At 34.7% G+C, this 12,667-nt stretch overlaps 1 protein-coding gene across 1 annotated transcript in view; it reads left to right on the top strand.

Annotated features, from left to right (window-relative positions):
- Positions 1 to 11,453, top strand: part of TppII (Tripeptidyl-peptidase II) — a 48,815-nt gene extending 37,362 nt beyond the window's left edge. Inside the window, exons 23-30 of the mRNA XM_089249834.1 lie at positions 28 to 272; positions 405 to 483; positions 622 to 767; positions 3,878 to 3,983; positions 4,098 to 4,225; positions 7,643 to 7,892; positions 8,054 to 8,173; positions 10,723 to 11,453. Of these exons, the coding sequence (XP_089105960.1) occupies positions 28 to 272; positions 405 to 483; positions 622 to 767; positions 3,878 to 3,983; positions 4,098 to 4,225; positions 7,643 to 7,892; positions 8,054 to 8,173; positions 10,723 to 10,812 (1,164 nt within the window). The 3' untranslated portion in view covers positions 10,813 to 11,453. The remainder of the gene's footprint in view (positions 1 to 27; positions 273 to 404; positions 484 to 621; positions 768 to 3,877; positions 3,984 to 4,097; positions 4,226 to 7,642; positions 7,893 to 8,053; positions 8,174 to 10,722) is intronic.
- Positions 11,454 to 12,667: the final 1,214 nt, after the last annotated feature.

Here is a 12,667-nt window from a genome sequence, read left to right as displayed (position 1 = left end):
AACACTGCTGTGGTATTTTTCTTATAGTATGCCACTAAATTGGAAAAGGGCGACTATGTGTTAAAACTTCAAGTGCGACACGAGCAATGTAACCTGCTCGAGAAAATAATTGACATGCCATTTTTGATCCAGATGAAATTACCGACAAATATATCTTTGGATTTGTATGAAAAGTACTCCCAAGCACTCATAGGTGGCAAAAAGTTAAACTCTAGTGTTATGTGCCCTGGGGTGACATCACCTGTATTTATTGCTCCATTAGCTTCAGATAAGTATGTATTCTCTCTGTTACTCTTTACATTCTTTCTTCTCTACACTTTCCATCATTAAGTGCATTGGTGATTTGTTTCATAAATTTTGACTAGCAAATTAAAAAAAAACTAACTACTATCCTCTTTCAATAGACTTCCAAAGATAAGTAATCCAGGTCATTACCTATTAGGTACCATGTCTTTTTTTAAAGATGAAAACGCTAAGAAAGTGGTAAGCATGGAAATCTTTTCATGGAGTAATGATCACACATTCTGCTTTTTTATGGTGTTGAACTTTTTTTTAAAATATATATACATGCCAGATTTTGGTGCACATTAATGAACTATTCTTCTGTCATTATCAATGCAGGATTTCTATCAACTTAAGTATATGATCACAGAGACTCCTAAAAAGTCCTCTTCATCAAAGAACAATAGTGATAAAGAGAAAGATAAGAAACCTAAAGAAGAATATGAAGAAGTTATGAACGACCTTAAAGTGTCGTGGATACCCAAGTAATATTTTATTTATTATTTAAGATTGTTTTCTAATTCAAAATTGTATATACAGTGAAACTTTGGTTAACGAGCAAAAATTTTTAGCTTCATTTATTTATTTTCATGTTATCACAACTGAGCGGATGGGTTTTTCCCCATCTCTTTCGCCCAATGTGTGTTGTGAAATTGTGAATAATATTCTCCCCTACAGTCTTCGGTCAGCGTGCCTAACTCAAAAAATAAACACCCTTACATACGCGACTGTTTACAATACGAAACTAGATAACCATGGATTATAGATAACCTTAGATTGTAACCATGCATATGCGGGCTTACATTTTTTTAAAATTCTGCTTGGAGAAAACTGGGCTGATTGCATTATTGAAAGTGACTTCAGGAGTTTACTCATGAACAAGGGCCACCATTTCGGAAGAGATTGTGTCATTGAGGGAGACCATTGGAATTGGATATGCATAAGCCCGACATTCAATAACTAGTGGAAGAAAATGGTCATATACACGGACGAACTGATGAATCTCCATTGCGCACAACAGCAAGAGCTTATGCATGGGATCTTGTCTGAGGTAGACAAATGAGAAATCGTTCACTTCAAATGAAAAGAAGTATTCACTGAAAGATGAGTAGAGTGTGGGAATCTGTTCCAAACTTTGTAGAAGAGAATCGCCCCAAATAGGTAGCAGTGTGAGAAATAAATCTCTCCAACAATAGTGTGATTTCCCATTTCGGGAGGAAAAAGTGGTAAAAGCAAGTATCATAGATAGCAGGGTTCCTTTTTAAAGTTGCATAAAAAAGTTTATAGATGCATAATTGCAGTGCATAAGCCATCCTAAACAATAGTCTTCCTCTCTCTGGTCATTTAGACTTTAGAGTAAGTTAATTTGTAAACATTATTGTATTGTATGTTTATTTATGGCATTTTTTAAGTTGTATTTTATGTCTTATTTACTGCATTATTATTGTGAATGATGTTTTTGTCAGTTATTTTCATGTGAATGAATTATCGAAGTTTCCTTTATTTCCTATTAGAAAGCTCGCTTCATATAACGAGCACGTTGGCAGAACGAATTAAGCTTGTTAACTGAAGTTTCACTGTGTAACTTGTATATCTGTATGTTGGAGGTAAAGGGCACTGTCTATTTTCGTCAATATTGGGATAATGCTATATTCATTTGATGTGCTGTATGTACAATACCCCCCTTTTTGCCAAAAATTGGGTCCCGAAAATATGTGGGATTCCTTATACAGTTCATGCTCATTATAGCTACCCCATGTTATAGGACCATTGCATTACAACCGGTAGGATAAGTCCCAAATGTTTTCATAGAACCACTATTATATATGTTTTACATTCGATATAACAACCATTTCTTACCATTCTTTAAATATAACGTTCAACCGTTACTTTCAATATAACGTTCGTTTTCAACAGGACAAAGTGGGGTCATTGTATCGAGTGTCGACTGTACATGGATTGTGTTATAGATACATCTTTTCAACTTTTTTCTAAATTTTAAGCCCAAAAAATCAGAGGTTCCTTATATACGTTAAAATACTGTACCTCTATTGCATTATACATGGGTATAGAACACTAAGGCCTATTTCAATAAATAACAAAGATATTCACTTTACAAAACAAGCACACTCCATAGGAAGCCACATTAAAAAATATCTTTTAATGGCTCTCCTGTAAAAATTTCCCTTTTGTTGTACGGTGCCCTTTACCTACAGCATACAGATATGTGAATTCAAAATAATAAAAGAACATTCGGTGAAAAAAGAAATCATGAAAAATTGTCAAGTGAATGCTAATAAAATGCATGGAAGACGTTTTTCATACCCAGTGGTCAAGTGCTATTCTGTGCAGAAATAATCTTTCAATTTTTAAAAATGTCTGTCAAGCCAAAATTTGGGTCAATTTTGCAGACCCTTTCACAAAATACAAATTAATAAGACCATAAATTTGACATTCCATTGGTTCTGTGAAAAATTTACTACATTGTCATACTTCGCTCAAAACTATTTAATTCTCATAAAATTAATAGCCATTTTCACAAAAATAAGGAACATTTTAAAAAAGAAAGCTGGACCCTATAAAATTTCAAATGGGTTGGCAATTATTTTGGAAGTTTAAGCTGTATACAAAATTGAGTTCAAATCTTCATTTCAGACATAGATGATTCATGTAAATGCATCTGTGAAACATTCATGGCCAAATTCATGCTGCTTGTACATGATTTGACGAACTACATTGGTGTGGGTGTAAACAAGTTGATCTTATTTTCGTGTGAAAAGACTTGTTCAGCCATCCGAGGTTTGTTATTCTCCGCTATCCATATTTTAACAGCTGGCTGATACAAAGATGAATTTAGAAAAGAAAGAAAATTCAACTGCGTTTGCTGGGAATCGAACCTACATTCTCTCACTTGCTCGGTGAGCACAATAGACTACCAAGACAACGAATCTCAATCTTCCCTTAGAGCTCATGTGTACTGGACAGGACACATGGATGGTCAGACCTGACTCAGAATTGCTGACACTGCCACCTGATGGCTACTTATCTGAGGTTGATGTCACTGTCCGCTATCTATATGAAGGTTTAAACTGCTGACTGATGTGAAGATGAATTTAGGAAAGGACGTGGGTTCGATTCCCTGCAAGGGCAGTTGAATGTTTTCTTGCGCAAGGGTGTTCACAACCTTTAGTAGAGTGTCTGCTACTTCATTGATTTGAAAACATGTCACAGGCCACTTACTTGAGTGATCTGTAAATTTGCCAGTCAGTGCTTGAATGATCTAGTACTGCACGCAAGTCATCTGGAAATGTGCTACTTAATTCATTTGGAAATGTGCTACTTAATTCATTTGGAAATGTGCTACTTAATTCATTTGGAAATGTGCTACTTAATTCATTTGGAAATGTTACTTAATTCATTTGGAAATGTTACTTAATTCATTTGGAAATGTGTTACTTAATTGATTTTTACAAAATGAGGTTTGAGGTTACGGGACTCCAGGGGCATCTCTGAGAGCTTAGTGTGATCTTTGTATTTGTGATTTGGAAAAACAATTTGTTTTGCACTCATTTCATTAAAAATGATCTTTTTTAAGGCTTCCAGATCCATCATCTAAGGAAGTGTTTGACTGCCTAGTAGAAAATGACGCTACTCGTGTTCCAGCTTTACTGGGGAGAATTCAATACTTAGATCAAGAAAAGGTAAATTAGTCCATATTAGTTCTTCTCCAGAAAGAACTTGAATTATTTATTTTAGATAGAATAAGTAGTAAATGTATTATGAACTATGTTCTTTGACTGATTAATCTATTGCAGACTCGTCAGGACAATCTCCTGGAAATTGTAGCCTTGGCTGATAAAGTATTGAGTAGCATAAAGAGTGTAGAGCTCTTGGCGTACTATGGATCTAAAGTTGATAAGAAAGAACATCCAAATCACAAAGTGTAAGAGCTGTTATATTTTTTTGTTCTAATGCTTTTCAGATATTTTTACACTCCTAAGTTGCATGTCATGTACAATAACAATTTTCATCTCTTAGTTGAGCATGAAAAAGTTTTTTGTTATAGTTTGAGCTTGATCCAAACTTTAGCAATCAAACTGTGATATTCAAAATTTAAAAAAAATAAATATTTATGCCAAGTCTTTCAAATTTTCCGGGAGGCTCCCAAATTTCTACTCTTATCTCCAGGATTCCCAAGAAATTCTCATCTCCCAAATTTTAACCATCATTGCAAAAACTCATTAAATTTTGCCTGGGGAATTATCCCCATAGAATTTTTTCAGAAAAATTCCCAACAATTTGACATTATGTGTGAAGTCAGTTGTTGCCATTGTTCCAAATCACAGAGGATTGTTTCAGTTTGGGGGAGAACTGACAAAATTTGCCAAATAGCCAGTGTTGGTTTGGCCTCTCCACAGTCAAATTGGCAAGATGACCTGTCGTGAATGACTGTCTCATTTGATCTATCTGTCCCATTTTTTTTTGGCATGAATGGGAATTTTTTTGCTGATGGTTTTTATTTTAGCATAGTAATTAATGGCAAGTAATTTAACCTACTGTTTGACAATAGCTAAAATGTTTTCCCAGAATTACTTTCATTAGCCCTTTAACACTAGAAGGGCCAAACTGTACATTATACTTATAAGGGCCAACGCTGTCATTTTGACTGCTTTCTTTTTTAATGCAATATACTTAATCACAAAATTTTTACAATAGAAAGTAACAACCATTGTTTTACATGGTTAATTTGTTGATTTTTAAGAAATTTAACTTTTCTTAAGTATACAGGGTGGCTAGAGATGTAAAATTCTTGAATAATCTTTAGGAGAATATACTCCAGTTATGTATAATAATCCTTCTAGAGAAGATTCTCAAGAATATTTATAATAATGTATATTATAATAAATACTCTATATAACTTGAGAATATTCTCATGGAAGATAATACTGGAGAATATTCTCATGGAGGATAATACTGGAGAATATTCTCGATAAGAATATTCTCAATTATTTTTATAGATGTGAAGTTCTCTAATAATCTTTTGAAAGATTCTCAAGAATGTTATAAACGTTACAATAAATAACTTCCTTATTTTACTTGGAAATGAATGTCTCCATGTGTTTATAATATGCTATATGTTTATAAATAATTAATATATGCAAATAATAGTAAATTGACCATATTCACATTTGTGAAAGAGAAAGCTGTATTTTATTTTCCTGCGGACAGAAGAGAAATTAACTATATAAAAAAATATCCCCATTTCAGAGGATACAAAACTGTTCAAACAGCAGCTTGAAATTAAATAGAGTAAAGGAAAAAGCAGTGATAAAGGCAAATGATAAGAAAACCCTTGGATTCCTTCTATGTTGTTACATAACAAATGAACTAACCTAGTATTTCAAAGTACCAGGTTAGGTGATAGTATTTCAAAGTACCAGGTTAGGTGATAGTATTTCAAAGTACCAGGTTAGGTGATAGTACTTCAAAATACCATCAGTAGATAAAGGGTTAAGCAAAGTTGAGTGTGGGTCAGAATTTACTCATCATTTGGCAATTGCAGAAGGTCTGCTATGAGGAGAATTCTTTTAAAACTACCCCCAAATATCCAGAAAAATAAGACTCTCTGGAATGATGAATATTATAGGAACTCTGCAGAAAACATTGGTGCTGTTATGTGGTGGAAAGAAAGTTGCATTCCGAAATTGCTGCAAAGGCTTTCAGAACCTCATACATACAGATAAGAATTATTAATAGAAAGAAAGTGAAAATAAAAGTTTGCAGCCCTGCAATATTAAATTTTTAAAGCAAGAAAATGAAAACACTGATGAATTTGAACAACTTCCAAAGAAATACAAGTGATAAAAAAATTGAGTGTATGTTCATTGAGTTTATTGAAGAAAGTTACACTCAGTTCTCTATCTTTAGAATGAAGGTGATCATAAGAATGGCTCTCTTTGTCAATAAACTTTCATTTTATTTTTGCTTTGAACTTATTTGTGAAAATTTATTCAATTTTAAAAGAATTTTTTTAATCTTTAAAGGTTTCCAAAATCCCCATACTTTTGATACCTTAAAAAAAGAATTCTCAATTATTCTCCAATTTTTACATCCCGTGGAATATTCTCATGGCACATCTCTAAGGGTATCCATAAAATGACTTTTAAATTTTAGAATATAGAGGACAACTTTTGAAAGAGGGAGAGACAAGATTAATTTTCTTGCTTTCAAACCAAGCACAACTCCGGTCTATTGCCATGAGCAATTTACTACTGAGTGAGTTTGTGCTGGAAGTGTGAGTGTGTATATAGTGTTGTGTCTGATTTTACAGTGCTGCCATCTATATTTCAGTAGTGATTGATATTTTTACCATTGTAGGACTGTTGCTGTCTGTGGCGAGACTTTTTAACGGGGAGCTCAGCTTGCATTCTTGCCTTGAAGTTTGGAACCACAGGAAACCAACTTCAGTATACCACCACTTTGATGGCAGTAGGGCTCAAACCCAGATCCTCGCAATGCGAGTTCGTCACTCTGACTACTCGACCACCACAGCGGCAAAAAGATTTACTGTGAAAAAATATGTAATCATAAACACGTCACATTGTACATTTCTCTATTTTGATGTGTGCTTTTTTATGTGTATCAGTCATTTTTTTCCCCTATTCAGACAATTTATTTGTTCACGCACACTACGGATAACATATAATATTATGTTACCATAAATTTTCACATTGAGGAAAAACTAGTGCACTACTAAAATTTTATTGTACGAATTAAAAACTACACAAATTAAAAAATACATCATTTTCGAATTGCTAATTTCTCTTTCAGGTGGATGTAGTAGAAAATCATGATCTTCATTGTCAGAGTTTACATTGTAAGTCTCCTCAGCCTCAGATTCATTATCCCAAATACCATTTAGTACTGATAAAGTATCATTATTCAAACTCGTCCCGTTTTCTAAGAACCATTTTTACACGCTGTGAATGAACTTGTGTCCTAGGAAGCTTTGAAAGCAGGTGGTGGTATAAAGAGTTTTCTCTTGCCCACCCGGGCCTAAAGAGAAGAGTGGCCTCACAAAAATGAGATTTGGTTGAAATTTTTTAGAATTTACCTGGTAAGGCCTCCAAAAAAACAATTGGCCCAGTGACCCATGATGCTCTTAAGACGCCGCTGCTTGCATAAAATATTAAGCAAATCAAGCCCTGCTTTCAGAATCCCCCAACATCGATCTGAAATGTTTCTTTTCATTATGAACACAGTTTTTGCAGAATCTTAATTATTTCATACTTATTCTTTGAATAATGAGCAAACTCGGGTTGTGACAATAAATTTTAATAATTGGGGACCAATCTTTCAGGTTAGAAAAGCAGAAAAATCAACTCACCGAAGCACTTGTCAAGAAAGGGTTGGCATTATGCGATTATTTGATGGCTGGTGAGAGAAAAGCAGCAGCAGATGATTCAGATGAAAAGGGCGACAACAGCATCCAGCAAAACCAGAAGCTCACGAAAGAGCAGACAGACCAACAGACAGGACCATATTCCTTGAAAGATGTTGATGATGTTTACGGGGAGCTTCAGAATTGGGCAGACATGAGCGATTCCAAGGTAATGGTGAACTGGGAAGTACTATGCTATGACTTTTATCAACTAAAACAGGTTTCTTTTTCCCCGACCATTAGCAGATTAGAATGTGATCGGATCATGGATTTTTTTTTTTCTGCTGATAATTAAAAAGAGAAATTAATTTCAAGAATTTTCACTTGTAGGTTGTTGCTTTTACTGAACAGCATGCAGTGATTCGTCATGAATATGCTCGGGCGCTGAAGTTACTGCTGAAGCAGCAAGAAGAAAAGCCTGCATTTGATACGGAAAAGAAATGCATTGAGGTATGTATCCAGATCTTTTTACCAGGGTCATTCAGAAAGTAATACCCGTTTTCAAATAAAATACTAACTATTTGCAATTTTTTTTAAAAAACTTTATTTTACATTTGCCAACCTTATGCTACTTTTCTACATAGTTCCCATTTAAATTCAAACATTTTTCAAACGCCTTGTAACAAACTTTTGAATACCAGCATATCATAGTCTCAAGTGCCCGAGTGGCGCAGTGATGCTCGTCTTCCACTATGAAGGTTGCCATCAAGGTCTACAGGTTTGAATCCTGGCAAAGAACATCAGAAACATGTTCTTTACCTGCCGAGCCTGGGGCAACCACCAGTGGTGCCTTTATTTCCCTCCATACTCCACTGGTTGGTGTTCGGTAAAGTAACATCATAGTCTTCTGCCACAATTCCATGAAGAAAAACTGTGGCCTCTTCTTTGAGCTCTTCGTCATTTTGAAAACGTTTTCCCTCTCATAAACTAAGTTTGGTGAAGAGATGAGTCACTAGGGCTAAATCAGGATTGTATGGGAGATATATAATCAATAATTTCCCAATGAAAATTTTTAACAATGTTTTGTTATCTTGTGAGGTGCACATTGTCACGCAGAAGCATGATGCATTTCAACAGCATTCCGCACCTTCGATTTTGAAATAACCACAGCAGTTTCTTCTGTGTCTCACAGTATGCATCTGCATTTATGCTAATGCCTCGTGGCATAAACTCAATGAGTGAAATTCCCAAAACACTGTTGCCATGAGTTTTTGAGTCAAAATCGTTTGAATTCCTTGGGTTCAGACGGTGATCAATCATGATGCCATTACATGGACGGAAGTTTAGTTTAGGTGTAGCATAGGAAACCCAAGTTTCATCCCGTCACCATTTGAAAGAAGCTTATCTCCTTCATTTGAGTAGTGTTCCAAAAAGTTAAAAGTAGAATCCATGTGTTTCTGTTTTGCCGGTAAGCATGCAAGGAAACCCATCTTGCACAAACTTTTCCATTATTCAGATGAGTTTTAACAATTTAGATAATTTCATACATAATGAAAGACACACTTGGAAAGTTCTCACTAATTTCATCCAAAGTCAATCTTGCTTAATCAGTTCAACTGTAACAAATCCATAATGGTGGGCAAGCAGCCACTGATCATCATTGACATTCTCTCTTCCGGCATTATAAAACTGTTACCAATGCCGCACAGATGACTCACCCATCACATCACCATAAACTTCTTTGATTTCCTAAAAATTCCTTAAAAGTTTGATTTGGTGGCACATTTTTAGTGTTAGGATAATGAATTACAGACCTTGTTTCACAAACTGCAGCACACGCAATTCTTGTAGACATTTTGATCACTCCCCAAAGAAAGTATCAGAACGTGATGCAAGCAAATTGGTTGAATTTGTGTCGGACACCTGTCACAGCAAAAATGTTCATGCTCAAACAAGTATTACTTTCTGAATGACCCTCATATATAAACCAACATTACAGATGAAGTTACTGCATTGAATAAGTCTTACTGTCATAAGCAAGTGATTTGCAGACGGCGCAGTGATGGCTAAAGTTGATTTTCTGTTATTTTACAACTTTGAGGTGCAATGGCAAGCTAGTCCCTCATTTACAAAAATCTCTCTAGAGCATTGGTTCTTAATGAGGGGTCCTTGAAGTTTCAAGGGATCTCTGACTTCGGATTGTTCTGTGCTGAATATTATGTAAAGGGGCCCCTGGCCTGCTTTTAAATAAAGAGGATGAAATTCCCATAGAAATTTTTTCAAGGAAGTTTTCTATAAGTCAAAAGGTTGGAAACCACTGCTGTAGCATATCAAATTCTGAGCAATTCTTCTTGACCCTTTTTGAGGCCTTATTTCATTTTCAATACACCCGTGTGAAGTGCGTATCACACTTATAATAGCACTATAATTTCACACTCTTTAGCTACAATCAGTCAAACTTGCTAAAAACTTGGCCATTCCACCAGGTTTTTTGAAAGGGCTTATTATAAACCATATTGGTGTTCTAGTTCAGGAGAAACTCAGCCTTCAGTTTGCAAAACATTACTGTAATCAAAGAGTAAAATTGGATGTTTGGCAGTTACAGATTTTAATGACGATTTGATCTGAACTTTCAATCTCTCAGCGTTTGTAGCTTGCTGTTAAATTATGATGAAAATGGTGTCACCTTACATGATTTGTTCTCTTTCCAAGTGTGTGCTTAGTTTTGCATGTTGGTCTTTCAGGAACTATTACAGATTTGTGAGTTTTTTCAGACACATTTCATTTCTAATCACCAATAATGCTCCACTTGAGCTCGTTTATCATTTTCTTTCGTTTGGCGGAAGATGAAATTCACTCTGTATATCTGAGGAATTACCAGTCTTTTACCAGAGAACTGCCTTTTAATTTTTAATTTTGGTGTATGCTATATATATATATATGAATCTAGTTTATATGCTGACACTATCTATATTTCCTAATTTACACTTAAAAGTTCACTACATCAAATTTTCTTTACGAAATAAACTAAGCTCTATATTTTTTCTCATTATATCCAGTTATACAAGAAGCTTGGTTGGACATACTGCGCTCAATTCTTCGAAAGAAGTCTCCTTGTTAAATACCCGCTGTCTTACCACACGTTCTAAGCGTTACATTTGAAAAAAACTGAAAGGCAAAGTGATAGTTTTATTTTTTAATTTCATTTGCAGCTGTACAAAATACTGAAGAACTTTTAGTAATCCAGGGGCGAATACCAGGCGAATGAAGTCACTGTGTCATAGATAGATTTCACCATAACTTGCATGAGTCGTTAGTTTTGCATCTAAGTCACACATTTTTTTCTTTTAAACGTCAAGAATAAGGAATCGTTGCATGAATCGATAGCCAGGGGAAAAAAAGAAATCTATGAATTTAATTCATATTTTTCTATAACTGTTTCATGTTTTAATGTGGTGGTGTTTTTTCAGTGATTTCTAACGTTTATCAGACGTAAAAATCATGCATCACAAGCATTAATTTGTGTAATGTTCCTCGTCATTTCAATTCTCCCTGTATTTGATTGTGGAGATCGAGTATACGCTCTGGATTATTATCAGTTACAACTTCTTATAATGTTAAAAGACACCGCAAGAGCAATTTTGAATACCTCTTCCTTTTTTTATGTATTGTACAGGACTTGTTTATTTTGTGAACCAAAATTTTTTTTAAATAACTTATACACACAGTGAAGTGCATAGTCCATTTGTTATAATTTTTTTAAGTCAATTAAACTGTTCCGCATATTTTATTTTGTCTGTGCTGTATATTGGAAGAGTCAGTTTTATTGTGTGAATTTTCTATTGTGTTTACCATGTGTTAGTTTGCTTTCGAAGGCCAGTTTAACCATTTATCTGTGTATTTAAATTCTCAAAATGCAACTCATTTACTAAAAAGTGCTTCAGATGTTCTTGCTCATCATCTTAGAAGTCATTAAGTCGAAAAAATTACTTATAAAACTTGTATTGAAAAAAATATTATATTCCATAATTCTTAAGTCATATTTGGTGAAGGAAAATAATCTTCATGCCATTCGACATGATAAAGATTCATAATTTTATGACCAAAACCAAACCTTGTGAATTTCTGATATATTCCTTGTCAGGACAATGCATAATTCTGGCGAAGCTTTAAGAGACACTATGAAAAATTGAAATTAACCGTTCACACTCTTGTATAAGCTGTCCCCCACCACTGCAGGACCACCAAAACTGCAATAAATTTGAAACCCGTGTATTAGCTGATCCCCTAAAAATCAGTGCATTTTAAAAGGGAAAAAATTGATACTTTCATTCAATAATTAAAATGAAAAATGATTGAAAAACTCTTAGTCCATTTCTTCTTTCAATTCTCTGAGCTCTGCATTGAAAGCCAATATGGTATGACATTTTTGTTTCGTCTTCAACTGTTCTGCCATCGCCGTCGTCAGTTCTGCATCCATCACATTACTGATATAACACTTTTAATAAAGGATTTCACTGCCTTTACTGGGGCACTGCTTTTTTTCTTTTCCTCTGTCCATAAATTCCTTAAAGTTTTGCCTGGTATACTGTGTATCGGAGTGCAGATGACTGGATATGATGTAGAGATATTTGGACAGAAAATTTTTAGGCCTCTGATGGGAAACAAACCACTGGACCTTCCTTTCCCTCTCCCCCCCCCCCCCTCTGGTCAAGTACGCTTGACCATTACACAGCAGAAGCAGTGGAAATTTTTTCCCATAAAGCATACATGTACGCTGAATGCAATTGGCAGCCCCTTATTTCAGCAACGTGCAAAGACATCTCTGCTATTGATACTGAAGATTGAATATGGATGCACATGATTTAAAATGTTAGGGGAGAGATTTTCCTTTGAATTTTCTTTCTAAAAATCATCCTTCCACGTTGTATATCCTGTCTTATCTACTTTACATCATTGGAAGAAAAAAAAAACTCATGCCAGTCATTCTACGGCAGCCACTCT

The sequence above is a fragment of the Pholcus phalangioides genome, unplaced genomic scaffold (assembly GCF_987345545.1).
Source record: "Pholcus phalangioides strain wild (caught in Gottingen) unplaced genomic scaffold, Ppha-v1.0 ptg000022l_1, whole genome shotgun sequence".
Lineage (NCBI taxonomy): Eukaryota > Metazoa > Arthropoda > Arachnida > Araneae > Pholcidae > Pholcus > Pholcus phalangioides.
Note: the sequence above shows the minus strand (reverse complement) of the source record. Positions and strands in the feature narration are given on the sequence as shown.